Genomic DNA, 22,406 nt, shown 5'->3' with positions numbered 1-22,406 from the left:
AAAGCCAGATTCTGCCACCCTTATTTATGTTGAGTGATTGTTTACTCTGTGAATAGTCCCACTGAAAATGATGGAACCACTCTCAAAATAAGCTACTACTCAGTGAGAGTAAGGATATGTAAGAAAGCCCCGTGCAGTTCTTTCCCCAGATGGTGGGAAAACCTGACCATGCTCAGTTATTTGCAGTGGGTGGCTCCAGTGCACCACCCAGTTCCTTACTACTTATAAGAGGGGTCTGCCCTTCATGGGCCTTTCTTAAGCCTCTCCAGATGGCAGATCAAAACAAAAGTCACAAACCCCAATACGTTCAAGGAAACCCTCTTCCCAGGCTTCCTCAAAAGTGTGGGGGAGTCCACAGTACTGCCAACAATACAGCACTCACATATCAGGTTTTAAGAAATCTCCCTGGTTGGGCTTTTGAGTCAGGCTTAGTGAATCCAGCTTGCCTTGGGTTTTCATTACCCTCTCTACAGGGGCAGAGTAAAAGTCTCCAGGCTGGGTGTTCCTGCTATAGCTTCAATAGTCACCCTTGTACTTTGCTGGTTAAGGTAATCCTGCTTTTCCCCACCCCCGGCTGACTGCAATTTCCTCCCTTTTAAAGGTCTCCTCCCTATCATATATGATTGATAGGGCAGGAAGGGTGGGGCTAGCCCTGCCCACAGGGCTTCTCTGGCACCTTCCTCATCCATCTGGGATCTATATATCCCATTAGAGGGTGGCCTGACTTGGCTCTGATGGTTTGGAAGATTATCATTTAATACAATAGTTGAAAACTTCAAAGTGTTTATAAATTGGCTTATACATCTGATCTCTTTCAAATAGCCATTTTGCATTAAAGTAGGTCTTATGTCCTGAAGATCTGAGATCAAGCTTGTCATATAACATTTCAGAAATGAAAGGAAGTAGTTCATTTTTGCCAAAACTTTTTTGTTTGCTTTTTTGTAAGAACAAATTGCAAACTAAAGACAGCTTTCTTGATAGAGCAGACGAAATGAATCAATATTAATTAGATTATAAACTTTTGGATCCAAGGGCTGTGTATTTATATATCACCAACACAATGGGGTCCTGGGAGGCTACCACAATACAAAATAAAATCATCATCATAATGATAACACATTATTTTAGGCCATTGGTCAATGATGTGACATCAGGCTCAATAGTGATCCAAAGGAGCTGAAAAGCTCTCGCCACAAAGGATTCTTTCTTATGAGGAGATGGGCATCTTCAATCCCCTTCACTCAGTGAGATCAAACCCGAGATAAGCAAAGAGAGAATTATAGTCTCCTGGTGCTCTTGTACATCATGAGTGTCGTGGCACCCCAGTATATAAGCAAAGCCAAATTTTGCCCACACCATTGACTTGTACAGGCAAAAGTGAGAGCAAAATTTCCCTCATTTTGTGAAACCCAGTTTCCCATTGAACAAATAACAAAGGAGAGGTGGTGGCTTCTATGGGTTGCTTGATACAGCTGCATAACTTTTTCCCAAATTGAGCAACCATATAGCTTTCCAGTTGGGAAAACTACAGCAAATGAAAATGATTGACTTTTTCCAAACACAATAGCTAGCTGGCCAGTTAGTTGCCCATAACAGTCTAAAGCAGGGGTTCTCAAACTGGGGGTCAGGACCCCTGAGGGGGTCGTGAGGTATCAGCCTCCCTCGCCAAACCCCGCTTTGCATCCAGCATTTATAATGGTATTAAATTAAAAACACTTTTTATATATTTATAAGGAGGAGGGAGGGATCACACTCAGAAGCTTGCTATTTGAAAGGGGTCACCAGCACAAAAGTTTGAGAACCACTGATCTAAAGGTTCCTTCATTAACAGAAGTTGTGCAAGGCTGCCATGTTTACTTTGCAAGTCTATTGACCAGTAAACTTCGGAGTTTTTTCCACAAACCTGTGAAACTGGAATTCTTTGTCAGGTAAGCTGGTGGTGAGAATGTGAGTAGTTTTACCAAAAAATACAGTCCATATTTAGGCACTTACACAAGCAACTCAATTTACAGGAATGCTGAGCAACCACAGCTTCCGTTCAATAAAAAAGGAGCATCAGTGGAAATCAGGCTACGTAAGTGCCTGAATATGGATTTAGGGCCTAACTTTAGGCACCTAAATTATTTTAATTTCAAACGTGCCTAGAAGCACCACTTACTGTAGCTGGTGCCACATTTCTGCCATCATGCTACAATTACCCAATGTTTTCCAGCCTTCTTGCTTAGTTCTAATCCAAGCATTCCATCTACATTTTATCTTCTAACCATCACCGGCTTTCCAAGGACATTGCCGACAGCTCTTCCAGATAGTCAGTTACTGAACATTACACCTCCCTCCACATTACAAACAGCAAGTTCTGGGAGGCACTGTCTCCCTTTGAGTGCTTCTCAACACTCCTCATGAAGCAATGTGTGATTCTGTATATAGGGTGAATTTTGTCTCTCTGCAGGTTTATGTGAAATTAAATCCTGCAGAAGTCTTGTGCTAGCCCTCTGCACGGGGATGAATTTCACCCATAGTGCATTGTCTAGACCATAGGAAGTTAGTGATCTTAAATGTAGAGGTAGGAACATCAACACAAGCTGGAACCAGATTAGGATGAGCGACTGATTTTGGCAGAGTTCTGTGTCCAGCCACAGAAGAGCAAAGCCAGTATGAATAGTCTAAAATCACTTCTTTTCAGCTCCAGCATGTTTTTATATAATTTTACGCAGTCTATTTTTCATATATTTATAGTCAGCTCAAATGGCTCATCCTTGTGTTTTAGTTTCTCGAGCAAAGCCAGACCTTTGCCTTGGCTCTACCTTAAAACATTGTGAGTAAAACAAGGGTAATGTGAATAAAAAATCCCCCACACTACTTTCATCTTTAACTGATGAAAAGAAGGAACATTGCATTGTAGTCAATGGAGTTTTATGAATGCACAAGTATGGTACATGTCAGTATTGACCAGCAAACTTGGTGCATCAGTAAAACTCCCACGTTCTTTTGAAGGATGCCAGGTCACTAAGCTATTGAAGATCTTGGGCCATATTTGGTGGTGCAAATTGGTGCAATTCTATTGACTACAACAGAGCTGAGCCAACTTGCACCAGCAGAAAATTTGCCCCGTGACATGCACTGAACTAGTTCTCAAAGGAGTCTGAGATCAGACATGGCAGCTGGGTTAAAGGCTTCTTGAATCAGTTAAATCATAGCTTTCAAGGATGCATAACCACTATGCTTAATCCTTTACAGCCCAGTGTTTCATATGATTACACTAACCGCTCAGACGATAATTACTTTTAAGTGTTTAACCAGCCACGGAAATAACTTGTATCAATGGAAAAAGCCCTACATAAATAAATACTTAATAATCTATGGCATATGAGGGTAGGGAGCATATTTCAGAAAGTGCTACGTTTCTATACGTGTTTGCTGAGCACATTTCCCAAAAATGTTTTCATCTCTCCCACGTTCCTCCTCCCCACCGCCACCTACCCCAGAACTCCGAGTCATGTGTTTAGTTTGAAGCCCTTTGTGACAAGGAGAGAAAATCCAAAGGGCTGGTTTTGGCAGAACTCTTCAAATAAAACAGATTCTAAATATTTAACTTTGCCAGATAACCAGCATCACAGGAAGCAGTGATGCTGGCCTTCAGTCCCCTAATAAGGCAACGTTTCTATTACAGTTTATGTGAAGGCAGCTCTGTAGTTCTTTCTATCTATTACTTTTTGTGTGTTGTTTTCTGTTTCATTTCGGAAGATTAAAGGTTGTTTGATAAGTTTGAAAATAAGAGGCAAAAAATGAAGCACATGCTGCACATGACGCTCCGAGGAGGTTAGACAGTTCTGAAACTAGAGCCTGTTACAGATTAAACCTGCATATTGTTCTAAAGAAGTGTGTGCTGGACTGATCAGCCAGTGATAGAATTAATGAAATTTGCAAAAGCCTTTAGCAGTGGGACTATTTCCATCAGCCCAAAGTGGGATAGAAAAGCCTGTGTATTTGCAGACCTGCTTGTCTTTGGTCTCAGTTGCGGGCAGTGGCGTATTATCGCCTAGGCCAACAAGGCCTAGGCCTAGGGTGGCAAATTTGCAGGGGTGCTCATGACCCCTCCCCAACTCCGCCCCTTCCCCAAATCCCCAGCCCGCTTCCCCTCACAGGTGCACAGTGCTTCCCTCTTTCCACCTCCCTCCCAGACTTGCCGCGCGAAAGCGCTGGGAGGGAGGGAGAAGCGAGTAGCGGTGCACTTGGAGGAGGCAGAGCAGAGGTGAGCTGGGGCCCGCGGGCACAGGGAGTAACCCGGGGGGGCCGGGAACCGCTCCCTGCCCCAGCTCACCTCCGCTCCACTGCTGCCATCACCCAAGCACACCACAACTCTCCTTCTCCCCCCTCCCTCCGAGGCTTACCACAGGGGAGCAGAAGTGAGCTGGAGGGGGCAGCAATTTTTTGAGGGCCTAGGGGTGCAAAATTTGTTAATCCACCACTGGTTGCGGGTAACTACAGCACAGTTCTACCTGCAGCCAGTGCCATGGGTTATCTGGGAGTGTGCCTTACTAGTCTGATTTTACCCAGAAGGGGATAGCACAGAAGAGAGCCTTTTTAAAGGCTCTATTTCACATGACAGCCCCATCCTCTGATTTGTCTGTGGCCTTATGTATCTATTACCTCTCTCTACTCTACATTAAATGCAGTTTTCTGGAGGTGGGCTCTTTGAAGCACTCAGTTGCAAGGGAAAGGGGTGAATACTGTGTCATAATTTATCTGAATGTAACAAAAGAAGCAAGACAAAAAAGGAGAAACAGCAGATGAGAGAAGTTGAGACTGAGACCCACACAAAGGTAGAAACAGGTATATTCTCCTCACGTCCCCTCCCATGTTAATTAGAAAGTCCAAGAGCATCCACAACCAAAACACAATTACTTCCGTCAGATCAGATCTCACAGTCTTCTCTGCTGCTAGAAACCTAGACATTTCACTCAGTTTCATACTCTCTTGTACTTTCAATATCATCCAGGTTTATAAATCTGCTTACTGTTATGTTTGATACATCTCCTGTACCAGATATGATCTCAGCCACTCCTCTGCTGAAACTTATACTCATGCCTTCATCAATCTGTCCAAACTCCAGCTGCGCTCCCAGAAGTAGTGCCAGGATTAGCAATCAGGAGTGACTGGCTACATGCCATGAACTTAAGCCATTGGACCACACTGCTTCTCTGCAGTAGTTAATGTCAGAGGCTTTCACATATCATGCTTTGTAAGCTGCTTAAACTTTCTCATCAATGACTTCCTGAAGGAGAAAAATTGGCACAGGATCTATGGTAAAGATGTATTAGTGATGGGCATTTCTACTAATTTTATTATTGTTTCATATTTATATGACATCATAGAGGTTTGCATAGCACTTTACAGGAATAAACAGAGAGAGTGATTTCCCCTAAGAAATTACAACTTGAAGGCACTGATTCAAATGGAGTCAAAACTTGGACTGGGGTCTCTCCTTTTCCAAGTGAATGCCCTAACCACTTTGCTAGTTGGGAAGATTAAAGAGTACTTGATTGTTTGAAAATAAGAGAAAATTAAGAACACACAGCACATTACACTCCCAGAAGATTGGACAGTTCCAAAACTGGAACTGGGGATGGTGGGGGGTCTGCCCTCTCTCACACTTTATCCTGTTCCCTTCCACCTACCCTGCCGCCCCCCACCCAAAAAAAATCATGGGCCTGAGAGGTATTTTTGTTTAAACTGATCTGTTTCTGCAAAACACTCCCACAAACCAGCAATTTTTGACAGAAAAGAATTACAGCAAAACATTTTCAACCAGCTCTTCTCACACTGACAGCTCCAGAGCAAGAACCACCAGCACCAAATAATGTTATATGTGGAAAAACTGAAAAAAATAACATCACTGAGGTGGGGCAAAAGTATCCAAGTGTATTTAAAATGCACTTCCACATTATTACACCTCAGAGGATAAAGTTGTTTAGGAAGGCAATAAAGAGGAAAGTATCAGGCTCTGTTCTCTCTGTTGGAGATACAAGCTAAAGGTCAAACGGATGGTAGGCAATACTCCTCCTAAAGTCAAAAGGAATTGTACCTATGCAGTGGGCGCAGGGCTGGGCTATGTATAGGCACCATTGCTGATCCAGAAGAGTAATATGTCACATATTAGTTGCTTGATTTAGGGAAATTGGCTTGACTATGTTTGAGGGACAAAGGGAAAAATCATTAAGAAGCCTACATTTTTTATTCTTTGCAGGTCTGCTCTTGTCTCTTCCTAACAGTGGTGATGTACACCAATTTCTTTTGTTTACCTGAAGCACTGATGTTGAATGTGTCTTAGTTGCTCCTGATAATGCAAAATTTGCAGCTCAAGGAATCTGCAGGTTCATAAACACCTTGAAAATGTTATTAAACGTACCTGGGCAACAAACATTCTCAGACTGTAAATTAATCAGGTTACTCAATAAGCATTTTGGTAGCACCGAGAAGTGAGTTGAATACCTAATATTTTGAATACCTTTATTCAAAGGAAAAGCAGACAGAAATTACAAAATCTTTGGGCCTGATTCTCTTCTCATGTCATCAGTTTTACAGTAGAATAAATTCGCTGCCTTCGATGGAGTTACTCCTGATTTATCCTGATATAATTGAGAAGAGAATCTAGCCCATTGAAACTAAACAGTCGCCTCTAATAGTCATTTGCTATTATTACATTAAACTGTTTACTTTATGAGCATAAACTAAGGGATGCGTGATTATTTTAAAGGGCCCTGTTCCATCATTCTGGTGCTTCAGTGATAGGGAAGAAGAAACTCTTCAAACAATTGATATTCATATTGACATCTTCTGCTCTTCTCTTTTTCTAATGGCATCCACACAGAGAAGTGGGAAGTAAAGCTCCCCTGTGTTCATCCCAGTAATTGCTACCTAGATAGTGGCTCCAGTTTGGGGGAAGTGAGATCAGAAGTTACATGCTCAGTACCATCCCCTGTGAACAAGTAGGAGGGGAAGTGGCAGCCTGGAGTGCAGAGTGGGATTCACACTGGCTGCACAGCCAAACCCCTTCACTAGCTGGAGTAGCTGGCCAGGAATCTAGGGGCAGTAAGCTGCATCCTGAAATGGGGTGAAGTAACTTAGACTATGTCAGTAAAACTTTTTTCAGTCAGGGGTGTGAAAAAAACCCACACTCCTGACTGACAAAAGTTTTACCAAGGAAAAGCGCTGGTATGGACAATGCTTTGTTGGTGGGATACACTCTCTCGCCAACCAAGCTACCACCCCTCATTTGGGGTGGTTTTATTTTGTCAGCAGGAGAGCTCTCTCCCAACAATGAAGAGTAGCTACACTGCGTACCTTACAGGGGCATGGCTGTAGCGGCCCAGCTGTGCGGCTGTAAGGTGCGCATTGTAGACAGCCTTAGTTGTCCCGAGACAAAGGGGGCAGCAGGGAAGTACTGACACCTCTTTGAGACACAGTCCCTGCCCAGAGCTCCCCTTATACCAGCACAGCTGCTCACTGCCCACACCTCTATCCCCGGCCTAAGAGATGAACCTAGCCTTTAACTCCAGTGGCAGCTGCAGATGCTCAGCACTTCTCAGGATTAAGCTCTGAGTAAGGCCTGCAGGACTGAGTCTCAAATCATTTTCTCCTGTACATTCCTGCCAGGACTGAAGTTCTAGTTTTGCTGGCTCAGGTCCTGAACTGTGGCTGAGAAGTGGTCAGTGCATCTCAGAATAGGCTTTAATCCACCTGAACACTCTCCTGCTCCCAGACTGGCTGAATGCCGGTACAGTCTCTCAGCATAACTTCTAAATTATGCTGGTTGGCAAGGATCTGAGGGGGGCAGTTATGGCTGCCAGAGATTCCTGGGGAACAGGAATGTCTGCTGTGCCAACCACATGGAATGAGAATACTGTAGGAGCCACAGTGTCAGCTCTGTAGCACTGGAGGGTCCCTATCTGTTGTCTTTATGGCTGTCACAGTGGAATGGCACAAAGCAACCTCAGTGCAGGGGAGGTTCAGGGCCTACTTCTCTTCTGAAAGGATTGGTAAATGTCACAAACACTGGAAGCAGTGTAAGGAAAGCAGCTCTTTATGCTGCTTGAGTTGCTTGTGTGACACCATCAGTTCTTCCAAAAGATGCAAGAACTGCATTATCAGATAAATAAAACCTTTTGGCTTTCTTTTAAAATAAAATAGCATACTATGGCACCATTTCCAAATGTTTTCTGTTAATGGTTTAAGATCTTACAGATTTGTGGGCTTAGATTTTCCTTTCAATCCACTTTAGACTACATTTTAGTATCTCTTCAGCCCCCAAGAAGGAAGTTTTTAATAAAAGGCAATGGAAGTGAAAAATTACTCTAAATGGTTAATTTTATTTAAAGTCAGGTTCTCACTGGAACCCACAAAAAACAAAGAAATTCACTACTTGGGTTGATAATCTTTCCTAAACACCACGGAAATCATTAATGATATTAATAAGATTAGTTGAATTTTTTGTCAAAACTGTTTTTAATGGAAAAATTGGGTTTTCAACTAACTATTTTTCATTAAAAGTGTCTGCCTTCCATGAAGACAATTGACTGTCAAAAAAACTGAACTCTAAGTTTTTGTTTTTTAGCTGTAAGCAGTAATGCATCACGGGAGATGTAGTCCAACTAAATAGTCCAGCCCATGAAGGAGAATGCAGGCAGGAGACATCCAAACTACAACTCCCATGAGGCATCATTGAGACACGTTTGGGGCTAAAAAAGTAGATTTTCAGCTGAAAATGTATTTTTTTTTTGCCAAAAAGTCGAAGGGTGTGTGTGTGTGAATTCTGACCAACTCTAGATATTAGTTTTTGTCTTTTCTCTCTTTCTTTATATGTTTTGTACAACAGAATTTAAGACCAGAATTTTAATTCACATTCTTATTATTTTTAAAATGTGATTGAATGTAGAAATTTGGATTTCCCTTTTTAAACTAAAACAGATACCAGAAACAGCTTAATGAAAAACATTAGTTTTACTCTTCCATCTCTGCTTTTTCTCCAGTAACAAAAATCTAGTGCAACCTGGCAATGGCAGCTAATATTATTTTCAGGCATTGTAGAATGCAGGAGCAATGCAGAGTCTAGCATTTATGTGGAACACAGTTGTAAGGAAAAGAGGGAGATGGAATGGGGTCAGTGGAGGAGAAAGAAGACCACTAATAATATAACGATATTTAGCACCTACATAGCACTTCCAGCTGAAGATCTAGATACAGTTTCAGGGCTTGTCTACACACTACAGCAGGAGTCTCAAACTGAAATCACCACAAGGGCCACATGAGGACTAGTACATTGGCCCGAGGGCCGCATCACTGACACTTATTCATACAACAATACAAAAGTATAGTCAAAAATGAAAAAAAATGAAGAGTAATATAGTATGCTATTAAAAGTCAGTGTATTAACTTTTTTAAAACGAAGAGGGGTTTTAATAAAAGATAAACACCTGTAACTATTCCTTATGTGGTCAATAACACTGATGATGATCTACACTAACAGTCTATCAACAAAGCTGTAATGGCAGGAACTTTTTAAAGTAACTATTCATACAAAACACATTGCCACTTTTAACAAACATTATTCCCAACTACTCACAGCAAAGAATCATACATGCTGAACTTAATACCTCAGACTGCATATCTAGTCCATGAGACCCTGCCCTGCCTCTTCCCACCCCTTTCCCATCCCCATTCCAACTCCTTCCTCAAAGTCCCCACCCCAACTCCGCCCCCTCCCTGCCCCTATTCCAACCCCTTCCCCAAATCCCTGCCCTGACCCCGCCTCTTCTCTGCCTCCTCCCCTGAGTGTGCCACATCCCTGCTTCTCCCCCATCCCTCCTAGAAAGTCCTAAGCGCCACCAAACAGCTGTTTAGCAACAGGAAGCACTGGATGCGGTGCACTCAGGGGGGAAAGGAGGAGGGGGGGCCAGGGGGTGAGGGGAGCTTGGCTGCCAGTGGAGTCAGTGCCTATGGCAGGCCACAGGAAATAACTCTGCAGGTGGCGTGTTTGAGACCCCTGCACTACAGCAATGCACACTACGGAGGTGTGATTCCTAAAGCTCACTAATTTGTTGCACACTAATTGGTCAATGTAGACCCTGCTGTTCTAGAAGATCCTTAGCATGCTTTAACATAGTGCTGTTTTGAACAGTTTGAAAATTTTGGCCTAAGTCTTTTGCCCAAGAATGCACAGCAAACCTTTAGCAGAGCCAGGGTTGAATACAATACAGTCCATGCCTAAATACATATCTCTGCATTAACACATGCCTTTTGTATCTTTCTATTAAAACATAAACAGCTAGACTGACATGCAGTTTGGATTTATGCTGCCTAACAAAGCTTTTATGATTATGCCGTTTGATGTCTGGTTAGCTGTGCAGGGCTGGGATGGGGGTGGAACGGACATTCATCTGAAAATGAAAGAACTAAGACATGGCTGCTTTGTCATTAGTTGCTGCAGAAAGCAATATGACATAATTAAAAATAGTTCAGTGAAGATTAGTATCTTTTGGCACCAAATTTTAACATATGCAGTAAACCAGAAATTATCGACCTGGCATAAACCAGACTTCCCCCCACCCACCTCCCACTGTGGGGGTCCAATAAAACTGTGGAACATCCTGAACATAGAGGATATCAGCTGGATGTAAAACAGAACTCGTCTTCTTTTTAATGGTTTAGGATGGGAGGATCTTTCTCCATGGTGGGAGGAAGAAGTTGGAGATGCCAGAACTTCGGGCTTATATGTGTTTTTAGCTAATATGTAAAATTAAAATGAAGATAAATGAAAATGCTTGTAAAAGAAGGATTATTAAAGATAGGGTAATACTGTAATGGGTATAATCCAGCAGACTGTAATTTAAGAATGTGTCATAATATACAAGCTCTCTGGGGAGGTCTGGAGAGGTTTATCTTCCTGGAAGAGGCTGAGAGAGAAGGAAAAAAAGAAACACTGATTTTCCGTTACCAATTTAGGACTTTTAAAAAAACAAACAGAAAAAGGACAAAGAGTAGTTGTCTTCACTGATCAGGAAGCTGGAGAACGTTATGTCCTATTTGTGTAATAATCAAATGAAAGCTAGGCCTGCATTAAAAATTGCTAGTGGCAACTGGGATAATGGTGTACCACTAAGAACCCATGGTGACCAATTTACTGCCTTGCCTTAATGGCACATTAGGTCGGAAGTTTCTGCTGATCCATTCCCAACTCATTAGCAAGCAGCTTGCCTTTCAGCTGGCAGGAGGTATCTTGGGACTGGACTTTTTGATTCTGAAACCCTTTTGATTCTTGACTGAAAGCTAAAAACAATCCCCAGAATTTCAAAATAATTCACCATACAAATGTATAATAACGTCTGAGGTATAAGAAGATAGGAGGGTGGCTCCTACATGCCACCACGGTTTCTTAACAATGCTGACTTTACAATAAATAAGAGTCATAAATTATAATATACCTCAAGTAGATCAGTTAAATCCAGGTAACTGTGCTGTATGTTACCAGCCAGAGCCAGCATAAGGAATTTGGGGAGGCTGCAATGCAGTTGTTCTTGGAAGCCCCCAGTCTGCCATGATCTCAACCTCTCCTCCTCCACAGATCGCCTCAAAATCATTCTCTCTTCCACCCACCTGCAGCTGCCTAAGCAATGTATACATGAATCCGTGGTCTTATAACAGCCATGAGTTTCACCAGTTCCTAAAGCCAAGATGGTGGCAGTCCCAAAATGTTTTTATTTCTGCCATGTCATGTAGAAAAGAGAAATGCTTTGTGTGTGTGTGGTTTAAATTAGAGATGGGCCGAAGCGTCAAAGTTCAGATGTGTTTCTGGATTTGAACTTTTCCCAAGTTTGGCATTGTTTGGATTCTGGGTTTAGATTTAGGCTCATCTCTAACAGACTGCAATCCCATTAACAGGATACATCTGCAGGCTAAAAATGATAAATAAATATGTTTTAAGAGGAAATTGTTTAAAATAAGTATCTCCTTCCTCTACTTACCTGCCAAGACCTGTGTTCAGGGCCTCAAGGTTTTAAGTTTCTCCTGCTACAGTGGATGGCATCACTAACTTATAATGTAGCATAGGGAATGCAGCTCCCTACTTTGGCTATCAGTGATGTCATCAGCTGTTGCAAGGAAACAAAACAACCCAAGGTAATCCAGGTATTGGCAAAGAAAAAAAAACAATTTATTTTACATTTAAAATACATTCCTTTGCAACTAATGGGCCAGATTCACCAGGACAACTCTGGCTGTTTCGTATTGCTCTTGAATTAATAGTAAGAGCCACATCTGGAAAATGAAACAATATGTGAGAAGGAGTAAAAAGGCACAGAACTGTTTTTCATTTTCCTGTCTACTAGTTACTTATTTTCCTGATGTTTCTAGAGGAGTGGCCAGTGGAAATGATTAGATGGGGCAGAGAAACAAGCTCTTAATTTCAAAGGAAATAAAATGTTAGTTTGGGTCTTATCCTGAAACCCTCAAACCTGCAAAGTTTTAGCCTCATTACAGAAGGGGCCAGTATAAGAACTTAAATGTAGCATAAGTTTTGTGGGGCCATCTGTACTGGAGTGAATTTTACCTGTGGAATCAGGGCCTTTGGGCTTTTCTGTAATAATAATCAGCACAAAAAAATTCAGTAGCAACCAGCTCAGCAGCAACCAGTTGCATAAGTGTTGCTTAACCCTGGAGAAATTACCAGTTAAGGAAAACTTTGTACAAACACTGTAATACCCATCTGTCACATTAATCACACTCACTGACAGCCTCTACTAGTAGTCTCAAACTGGACAGGCAGGTAAGACAAGCAATTATCTTATCCTATATATATTTAAAATAATCTCAGTCTTGATCACAGTCGTGCTGTTAAAGCAGAACATGTCATAGTACATCTTGTAAGAAAGAAAAACAAGTGTCAAAAGTATGTGTGCAAATTAGCCAGTTCGCTTATATTTCACTCAACTCATATATATAGGGTAAGATAATTGCTTGTCTTACCTGCCTATCCAGTTTGAGTCTAAGACAAGCAATTCTTACCCTGTGTGTGTGTGTGTGTGTGTGTGTGTGTGTGTGTGTGTGTGTGTGTGGAATGAAACATAAGAGAACTGGCATAGATAGATAGATAATTACTTGTCTTACCTACTTGTGCAATTTAAGATAATTCTCTTACCCTATATATATATATATATATATATATATATATATATATATATATATATATATATATATATATATATTATACATACACACACGCGCACACACACAGAGTAAGAGAATTGCTTGTCTTACCTGCCTGTACAATTAAATATTTATTTTTCTACATGTAAAACCCTCATTTACAATAGAAATCGTAACACATCTTTTATGTACCATATATTGTAGCTGTACTATGCGATAGAGTTTCATGAATGAAGCTGCTGTAGGATTGAGCCCTCAATAGATGATTGATATTGCCTTAGAACATAAGAACGGCCATACTGGGTCAGACCAAAGGTCCATCTAGCCCAGTATCCTGTCTTCTGAGAGTGGCCAGTGCCCAGTGTCCCAGAAGGAATGAACAGAACAGGTAATCATCAAGTGATCCATCCCCTGTAGCCCATTCCCAGCATCAGACAAACAGAGGCTAGGAACACCAACCCTGCCCATCATGGCTAATAGCCATTGATGGACCTATTCTCCATTAACATATCTAGTTCCTTTTTTAACCCTGTTATAGTCTTGGCCTTCAGACGATCCTCTGGCAAGGAGTTCCACAGGTTGACTGTGCATTGTGTGAAGAAATACTTCCTTTTGTTTGTTTTAAACCTGCTGCCTATTAATTTCATTTGGTGACCCCTACTTCTTGTGTTATGAGAAGTACTAAACAACACTTCCTTATCTACTTTCTCTACATCAGTCATGATTTTATAGACCTCAATCATATCTCTCCTTAGCCATCTCTTTTCCAAGCTGATCAGTCCCAGTCTTATTAATCTTTTCTCATACAGAAGCCATTCCATACCCCTAATAATTTTTGTTGCCCTTTTCTGAACCTTTTCCAATTCCAATATATCTTTTTTTGATATGGGGCGATCACATCTTCATGCAGTATTCAAGATGTGGGCATACCATGGATTTATATAGAAGCAATATGATACTTTTGGTCTTAATAGCTATCCTTTTCTCAATGATTCCCAACATTCTGTTAGCTTTTTTGACTATCACTGCATATTGAGTGGATGTTTTCAGAGAACTATCCACAATGACTTCAAGATCTTTCTTGAGGGGTAACAGCTAATTTAGACCGCATCATTTTATATGTATAGTTGGGATTACGTTTTCCAACGTGTATTACTTTGCATTTATCAACACTGAATTTCATCTGCCATTTTGTTGCCCGGACACCCAGTTTTGAGAGAGCCTTTTGTAGCTCTTCGCAATCTGCTTGGGACTTAACTATCTTGAGTAGTTTTGTATCATCTGGAAATTTTGCACCTCACCGTTTACTCCTTTTCTCAGATCATTTATGAATATGTTGAATAGGACTGGTCCCAGTCTAGACCCCTGGGGGACACCACTATTTACTTCTCTCTATTCTGAAAACTGACCATTTATACCTACCCTTTGTTTCCTATCTTTTAACCAGTTACCAATCCATGAGATGATCTTCCCTCCTATCCCAATGTCAGCTTACTTTGCTTAAGACCCCTTGGTGAGGGACCTTGTCAAAGGCTTTCTGAAAATCTAAGTACACTATATCCACTGGATCCTCCTTGTCCACATGCTTGTTGACCCCTTCAAATAATTATAGTAGATTGGTGATGCATGATTTGCCTTTGCAAAAATCATGTTGAGTTTTCCCCAAAATATGTTCATCTATGTGTCTATTTTGTTTTTTATTATAATTTCAACCAGTTTGCCCAGTACTGAAGTCAGGCTTACAGGCCTGTAATTGCCGGGATCACCTCTGGAGGCCTTTTTAAAAATTGGTGTCACATTAGCTATTCTCCAGCCATTTGGTACAGAAGCTGATTTAAATGATAGGTTACAGACTATAGTTAGCAGTCCTGCAATTTCACATTTGAGTTCCTTCAGAACTCTTGGATGAATACTGTCTGGTCCTGTTGACTTATTACTATTTAGTTTATCAATTTGTTCCAAAACCATCTCTAATGATTCCTCAATGTGGGACAGTTCCTCAGATTTGTCACTTAAAAAGAATGGCTCAGGTTTGGAAATCTCCCTCACATCCTCAGTGTTGAAGACCGATGCAAAGAATTCATTTAGTTTCTCTGCAATGGCCTTATGGTCCTTGGGTGCTCCTTTAGCATCTCAATTGTCCAGTGGCTCCACGGTTGTGTAGGAGGCTTCTTGCTTCTGATGTACTTAAAAAAAAATTTCCTATTGCTTTTTGAGTCTTTGGCTAGTTGTTCTTCAAATTCTTTTTTGGCCTTCCTAATTATATTTTTACACTTCATTTGCCAGAGTTTATGCTTCTTTCTATATTCCTTACTAAGATTTAACTTACATTTTTTAAAGGATGCCTTTTTGTCTCTCACTGTTTCTTTTACTTGGTTGTTTAGCCACGGTGGCTTTTTTTGGTTCTCTTACTATGTTTTTTAATTTGGTGTATACATTTAGAAATTTCAGATGTCTATTGCTTTGAAATTGACAATGTTATCTTAAAGTGTATTGATCAAATACCAGTGCATTATTTCGGAAAATGAAATCAAATGTCAAACATGGTCTTTTCCTCCCTGTGCATACGTAAAACTAATAATGGCCCCAAGTTAAGCAAATTGGGTGAAATCCTTGATCCAATGAATTCAGTTAGAGTTTTTCCATTGATTTAAATGAGGCCAACATTTTCACTCATTACTTCAATGAAACTACTTATGTGCTTAAAGTTAGGAATGTAAATCAATGTCAAGTTCATTAAGGGGTGAAAAAATGTTAAAATTTCTTTCAGGAATCTTTTTTTGTTGATAGTACCAAGCTTTGAACAAAAATAATTTTAAATCACTCTATAAAAATTCTAGATTATTCTACTGACTAAGGTACACCTAAATGCATATGCTAACAATAAACCACTTATTTCTTAATTAAATCCAATACAAAGTTATTACTATGGATACATAAATAAAATTAAACCTATACATTTATAAGACTGTGGTTTTGTATCTAAGGACTCTGGTGACATATTATTTGGGCTTGACTCTTCCAATTTGCAGTGCATGGCTCTTGATGGTCTGGATTCAGGAAACAATATAATCATGCACTTAAGTGCATTCTTTATTCGGGAGGTTTTTCTGAATTGGGGCCTGTGAAATTACATGCAGTTGGGAGTCATTTATTTTTACTTGTGTGTGTGTATGGCACAGCACACCTGAATTACTTAATAATTTGAGGATTTTCTTATAGGCGTTAATAATATCCTGCGCTAAATCCCCCTTCCCAGAGAAGTGTTCCCAAAAAAGACTATGGAAAATCTTTCCTCACTAAAAGAAATCTAAACAACAATTATGAATCTAACCAGGTGTGTGCTAAACTTCACTAATTCACTCCCACAGGCTCTCAGTCACACTTCCTTCTCCTGTATTTTCACACATAAAACTACATACTTCACACAAGGAGTGTGATTTTTGTTTAATTCACAATAAGAGTGTGATCATCCACTGATGTAAACTGGCATAGCTCCATAAAAAGTCAATAGAGCTACTCTGATTTAAACCAGTTGGGGATCTGACCAAAATATCTTGGAATTTGCTGTTTGACAGCTATACATTACAGAATATGAATAGCTATAGTAAAATATTGTCAGCCCGGTTCTCAACTATTGTAAATTTTCTTCATTGGAGCTGCCCTGGTTTACAACAGCTGAGGATCTGACCTTTAATATTTTGGTCAATCTCACATAGGAAAAAAAACATTATTTTTAATAAATGCAGGAAAAACACATGAAAAGACCTTTTCTTGGACTTTTTATAAGGCCATGGAAGGAAATTTGAAAAACATTTAACCTCAGCACATACAAACTTCTTTAAAAGTTGGATAAATGCCACCAAGCAGGAAAATTATGAAGAAAATCATTTTTGAAAATAATTTGCAATATAAAAACACAGCTAAAATGGAAATATTCAGATGTTTCTAACCACAGAAATCATTCTAATCGCAGTCATCATCAAGACCTGATAGTAATGGTTTTCTGCAAGGAGTAACATTTTATCAACAAAAGTTAATAGACTAAACATTAATTCGCAAACACCTTTTTTAACCAGCTAAGGTCCACTTGACCAAACCAAGAGACTGAAGGTGCACCAGAAACTGTTATAGAATACTGAAATGTAATCCAGTAATTTCATGCTCAGCATCTGTAAATCTTCCAGTTCTTTGTGCTAAAATCATTTAGACTTTTTAAAATCAAAATTATTGGGTAACTAATGTAAACTGGAATTTCCTGAGCCATTATTTTCAATTCCCCAGTTACTAAAAGCCAACACTGGTTTTATTGGTTAATTATAAGTGGCAGGTCACTTACAGAACAGCAAATGTTTTTAAAAGCCAGTTATGGGTGAGGTACAATAAATACAATGTATTCATTTGTAGTCCTTAACCCATCAAAAAAGTGTTGGTACTTTCATGCAAAGAACGGCACTAGATTTTAAAATCACACATGCTTACATTATAATAACAAAATTTATGAATAGTTCTCTTGTCAAGGCGAGTTTATTTACTGCCATATATCTTCCACCATGACACAGTAAAATACACGTGTAAATACAAATATATAAAGGAGACAAAACACCACAAACTACTGACCAATACAGACTGTAAGTAGAAATTTGGATTTTATCAGATATTTATATTTGTATTCAGCATAGATTACAATTTTACTGAATTTTCACATAGGAGGCCAGATTATTCTGTCATTTACACCAGAGCAATATCATTGAGGCCACTGGAGTTACACTGTTACAATAAGGGATAATTTGGCCCATTACTGATAAAAATGGATTTCACCTCATTTTATAGGGGGAGAGAGAGAGAGAGGCTCAAATCCTGCTCAGTTTACTCAAATGGATTTCAACAAGATTTTTCATATAAGTAAGACAAACAGATTTAGACTCACAGAGATTGCTAAGCAAACTGACTAAATCAGAGATCTATATTTAACCTTATGCTGCAGCTGCTTTTCCTTTGCATCTCATTGGAATCAATCATGTGGCCATACCCAGTACATTTAGTAGTGTAGAGGCAAATTCCTCCTGGAAGTACCTGAATAGTTTGAGACCAGTCAAGGAGTTAGACTCAAATCCTGTTGAAATCCATTTGAGTAAACTGAGTAGGATTTGGGTCTCTCTCTCTCCAATTTACCTATAAAATGAGGTGAAATCCATTTTTATCAATAATGGGCCAAATTATCCCTTGTTGTAACAGTGTAACCTTAGAGGCGGGGGCAAATTAATCTATATTTCTAGGGATCTGAGAAAAGCTCACTACTGGAGTGTAGTATACGCTCAGTCTCCAAATGAAGGCAACATAAATAATTTGGCCACCTAGGGTATATCTTCACTGCTGAGTTATCCTAAAATAGTCTAGTCTGCGTGAAGTCTCACTACTGCAAAGCCCTATCTTGGCTAGACCTGTGTGGCTGCATTCACAATACTTCTATACTAGATCATGTGCTAGGATGGATTTCTAGCAGGATATTTCATGATTCTTAGTCATGCATTAAACTGGGCCACTCTCTGAATTCATCTGCAGTGTATTGTGGGAAAAATGTGTCTGTCCTTGCAGGATTTCTGTGTGGAAATGCTCCTGTGGGTACTCCACAACTTTACCAGAAGGCTGGTGTCAGCTTCTGGCCAACAGGCAGCACAGGAAACAGATTTCTTGGAGGACATTTGTTCAAATGCTGTGGAAGTACAGAAGAAATGGAGCCGCCAAAACTTGGGGCTAAAACACAATGCAGAAGAAGGGAGGAGTTAGACAAGAAAATAAAGCCGAGGTGGAATAGGACTGGAGGACCAACAGCACTGCAAGTAGGTAGGTTGCTAGCCCGGGCTGAAGTGAAACCTATGCCCATCCTATATCCACAGCCTGGTGTGCTAGCGTGGGCGCAATGCACCCTCAAACCTAGGTTAGAGAATATTTTGTGTGGAGGGGCAACACGCAATCTATAGCCAAGACTAATTCTGCAGTGAAGACATACCTGTGCTGTGCTGTGTATAGGTGAAGGCTAGAACAATGACAATACTTAACACAGCTAATAAGTATGCTAATTTTAAACAATTTGAAGTGTCTCCATCAGTACGATCATATTGTACAGGTAATAGAAGCAACAACAGAGATAGCTATGTTTCCTTCTAATTTAGATGCATTGGGTTTCACTGTTCATGAAGGACTCTCCTTAATATCCAGTAACATTCATCAGCTTTTTCTTTTTTGAATTCTGATGCTTCTTCATGTTTGAATCTTGAATCACTACTATTTGTTCCAAAGTCAGTAACTCTTTTGCTTTGGCCCTAATTGGTCTCCAATATCATAAAAGTGAAATAAATACACCTAAAAATGAAGTACTTGTAGAGACTGTTTTTGTTTTGTTTCACACTTCCAGAAGAATTTTGCTTTTTCTGTATGATGTTACATAGAGAAACAACAAAATAAATCTCCAGCATGGAAAGCATTTGCTTAGAATAGTGGTATGCAAACTTTTCCAATTGCTCCTCCACCCCCATACCATTCACAAAATTTGTCACACCCTTCTTCCATTACTTGTAATCTGAAAAAAAGTGGGTTTTTTTCTGGTTTTTTTGCAAGTTGGTGGAAGAAATGAAAAATGTATATTTATTACTAAATTTATAAGACTAGGTAAAGGTTATTAGGAAGTAGTAAACACAAAGTATTACAAACTGCAAACATACACAAACAGTTCACTTGATACTGACTGTCTGAGGCCTGGTCTACACTAGGGAGGTGGGATCAATCTAAGTTATGCAACTTCGTAGCTGAAGTCAACGTACTTGGATCGACTTACTGCGGTGAGTCGACTGCTGCTGCTCCCGCATCAACTGTGCTTGCGCCTCTTGCCGAGCTGGAGTACAGGAATTGATAAGAGAGCACTTGGGAATCGATTTATCTCATCTAGACTAGATGCAATAAATCGACCCCTGCTGGATCAATCATTGGCCCCTGATCCAGCGGGCAGTGAAGACATACCCTGAGAGTCTTTGCTTGGCACTTTTTATGGCATTATAATTTGTGCATTGCTGAGTAGATTGGGCATGCACCAGACTTGAAGGTCACACTGGACGGTGGAGGGGAAAAAGAGATGAGGTTATTCATTCCTTTGGTTTACTGTTAGAGCATCTGACTCACTTGAGGGGTCCTGGGCTCTCATCTATTATTATATAAATTGCCAGATAAGGTCTTTTAATATCAATTATTAATCATTAAATGAGTTTTAAAATTAATGAGAATCAAAATTCATTTTAAAGGCATCATTGGCCTACTGTAGTTATGAAACTTAGCAAATTGTTGAAAAAAACCCAGCCTGTACTTTTATTTGTCTGTTTGTTTTTTACAAGGTCAAAAGGATGAAATTTATTCCCCACACCATCCCAGGAGGAACCTCTTGCACCCTCTTGAGGGAACATGCCCCCAGTTTACACAGCACTGGCTTAGAACCGGGAGGTTAAATTTAAGCCTATTCCTTTTTAAGTCTTTGTGATACTCTCTTGGAGGGAGAGAGGAAATATTGGAAAGTATTGTTTTGGTGCTTTGAATAAACCATAGAGTTGATTTGTGGGGCCCTACAACAACATACACGTTTTTCTTTTGAGCACTGCTCATCTTCTTATATCCACTTTGGCCCCAATTGAGCAAAACACTTTAACTTGCTTAATTTTAAGTACATGCTTAATTTCCATTGGGACTTAAACATGTTCTTAAGTGTTTTGCTGAATCAGAGGCTTTATTAACAATACCTCAGTTTTGTATAAATCCTTTGTACCAACTGAATATCCCTTGCTATTTATCTATTATTCATGCACAGGGCATTACCTGACATAGGAGCTCAATTAATGGCTGAAGTAGGAAAATAACGTATGAGGGCCAGGCAACTCAGTGAGGGAGTTTTTGGCGAGTTTTCTACAGATCCTCCTATCATGGGGGCAGGATTTGTGGCCCTCCGAAGCTGCAAATTTCTCAACACTTGAGAGATTTCACTGTGGGTCTTAGACATTTGCACAGAAGCCCAGTTCCACCCTTCTGAAAGCTCTCTTGTGATAGACTAACAGACAGAGTAAGGTCAAACTTTAAAAATAAAATACAAATCAATGTCATCAAACCTATATTAAATGGGTCCTTGACAGTTAACACACAAATCATCATAATTTGGCAGATGGCACATTTATAAAACAAGAAAGAAAAACTGAGAAATCTGTCTTTCCAGTTTTCTCTGAGCTGACACGCAATTTCTAATGGCATGTTTGCTCCCATTCAGATCTGTCTCATCCAGATTTCCCCTCACACATATGCCCTACACCATCTTTTTCTAAGTTCATACTTACTATTGTACCAAATCAATTAAAAATACATGTTCCAAACAAAAAAACAAAATATTAATGTAGATGAGAAAAATAAATGTGCCAGATCTGCAGCTGTTCAAATTGTCACAGCTCCCTCGAGGACTTCAAAGGAACTGTGCTGGGTTCTGCCAGCTGAGGATCTGGCCAAAAGTATAAAAAGGGAAAATATAATAAACATGTTACATAATCTCTACATTACATCACAAATCTTCAGGACACTGTTGTGGTGGGAAGATGGAAGTATAAGCTCTGGTGTTTTAAAATGATTTTTTCACTTCCACAACTGCAATTTGAATACGACTTTAAAAAGTGCTTCCAAGCAACTTTGCAAAGCAAGACCACATATTCTTACCTGAATTTTTGTTGGTTTTGTTTTGCCTACTCTTTACTTGCTCAGTCCATAATGTAGGGTAACGAGAAGCTATATCTAAAAAAATCAAGCATGACAAAATTTACATTATTATAATTTAATAAACTAAAACAATCTGTAGCAAACAAACATTAAGTGGTCAATGAACAAGATAAGGCTGACAACATATTATGGTACATGTCTAACAAAGAAAAGGACACATTGCAGCACTTTAGAACAGCTGCATTCATGCATATAGCAGCAGTGAAAAAATATGGTACAAACTGGCACCTATGTTTTAATATCTTCACACCAGATTCTGCCATCCTTACGCACAATGAGTAATAACTGACTTTGAGTGTAGGCCCAATACAGCAAAATAGGGCTGATGTGGCATGTAGGCATTGTGTTGGCCTTCTGCACAGGGCTGAATATCACCCAATGTGAGGAAGTGTGGCAGAATATGG

General features: G+C 39.9%; 1 protein-coding gene across 1 annotated transcript in view; it reads right to left on the bottom strand.

The window, feature by feature from the left end:
• SMOC2 (SPARC related modular calcium binding 2) overlaps nt 1-22,406 on the bottom strand; it is a 170,180-nt gene that overhangs the window by 52,682 nt on the left and 95,092 nt on the right. The window contains exon 7 of the mRNA XM_030556794.1: nt 21,943-22,017. Coding sequence (XP_030412654.1) covers nt 21,943-22,017 — 75 coding nt within the window. The remainder of the gene's footprint in view (nt 1-21,942; nt 22,018-22,406) is intronic.

This window comes from Gopherus evgoodei, chromosome 3, assembly GCF_007399415.2.
Source record: "Gopherus evgoodei ecotype Sinaloan lineage chromosome 3, rGopEvg1_v1.p, whole genome shotgun sequence".
NCBI classification, from domain to species: domain Eukaryota; kingdom Metazoa; phylum Chordata; order Testudines; family Testudinidae; genus Gopherus; species Gopherus evgoodei.
Note: the sequence above shows the minus strand (reverse complement) of the source record. Positions and strands in the feature narration are given on the sequence as shown.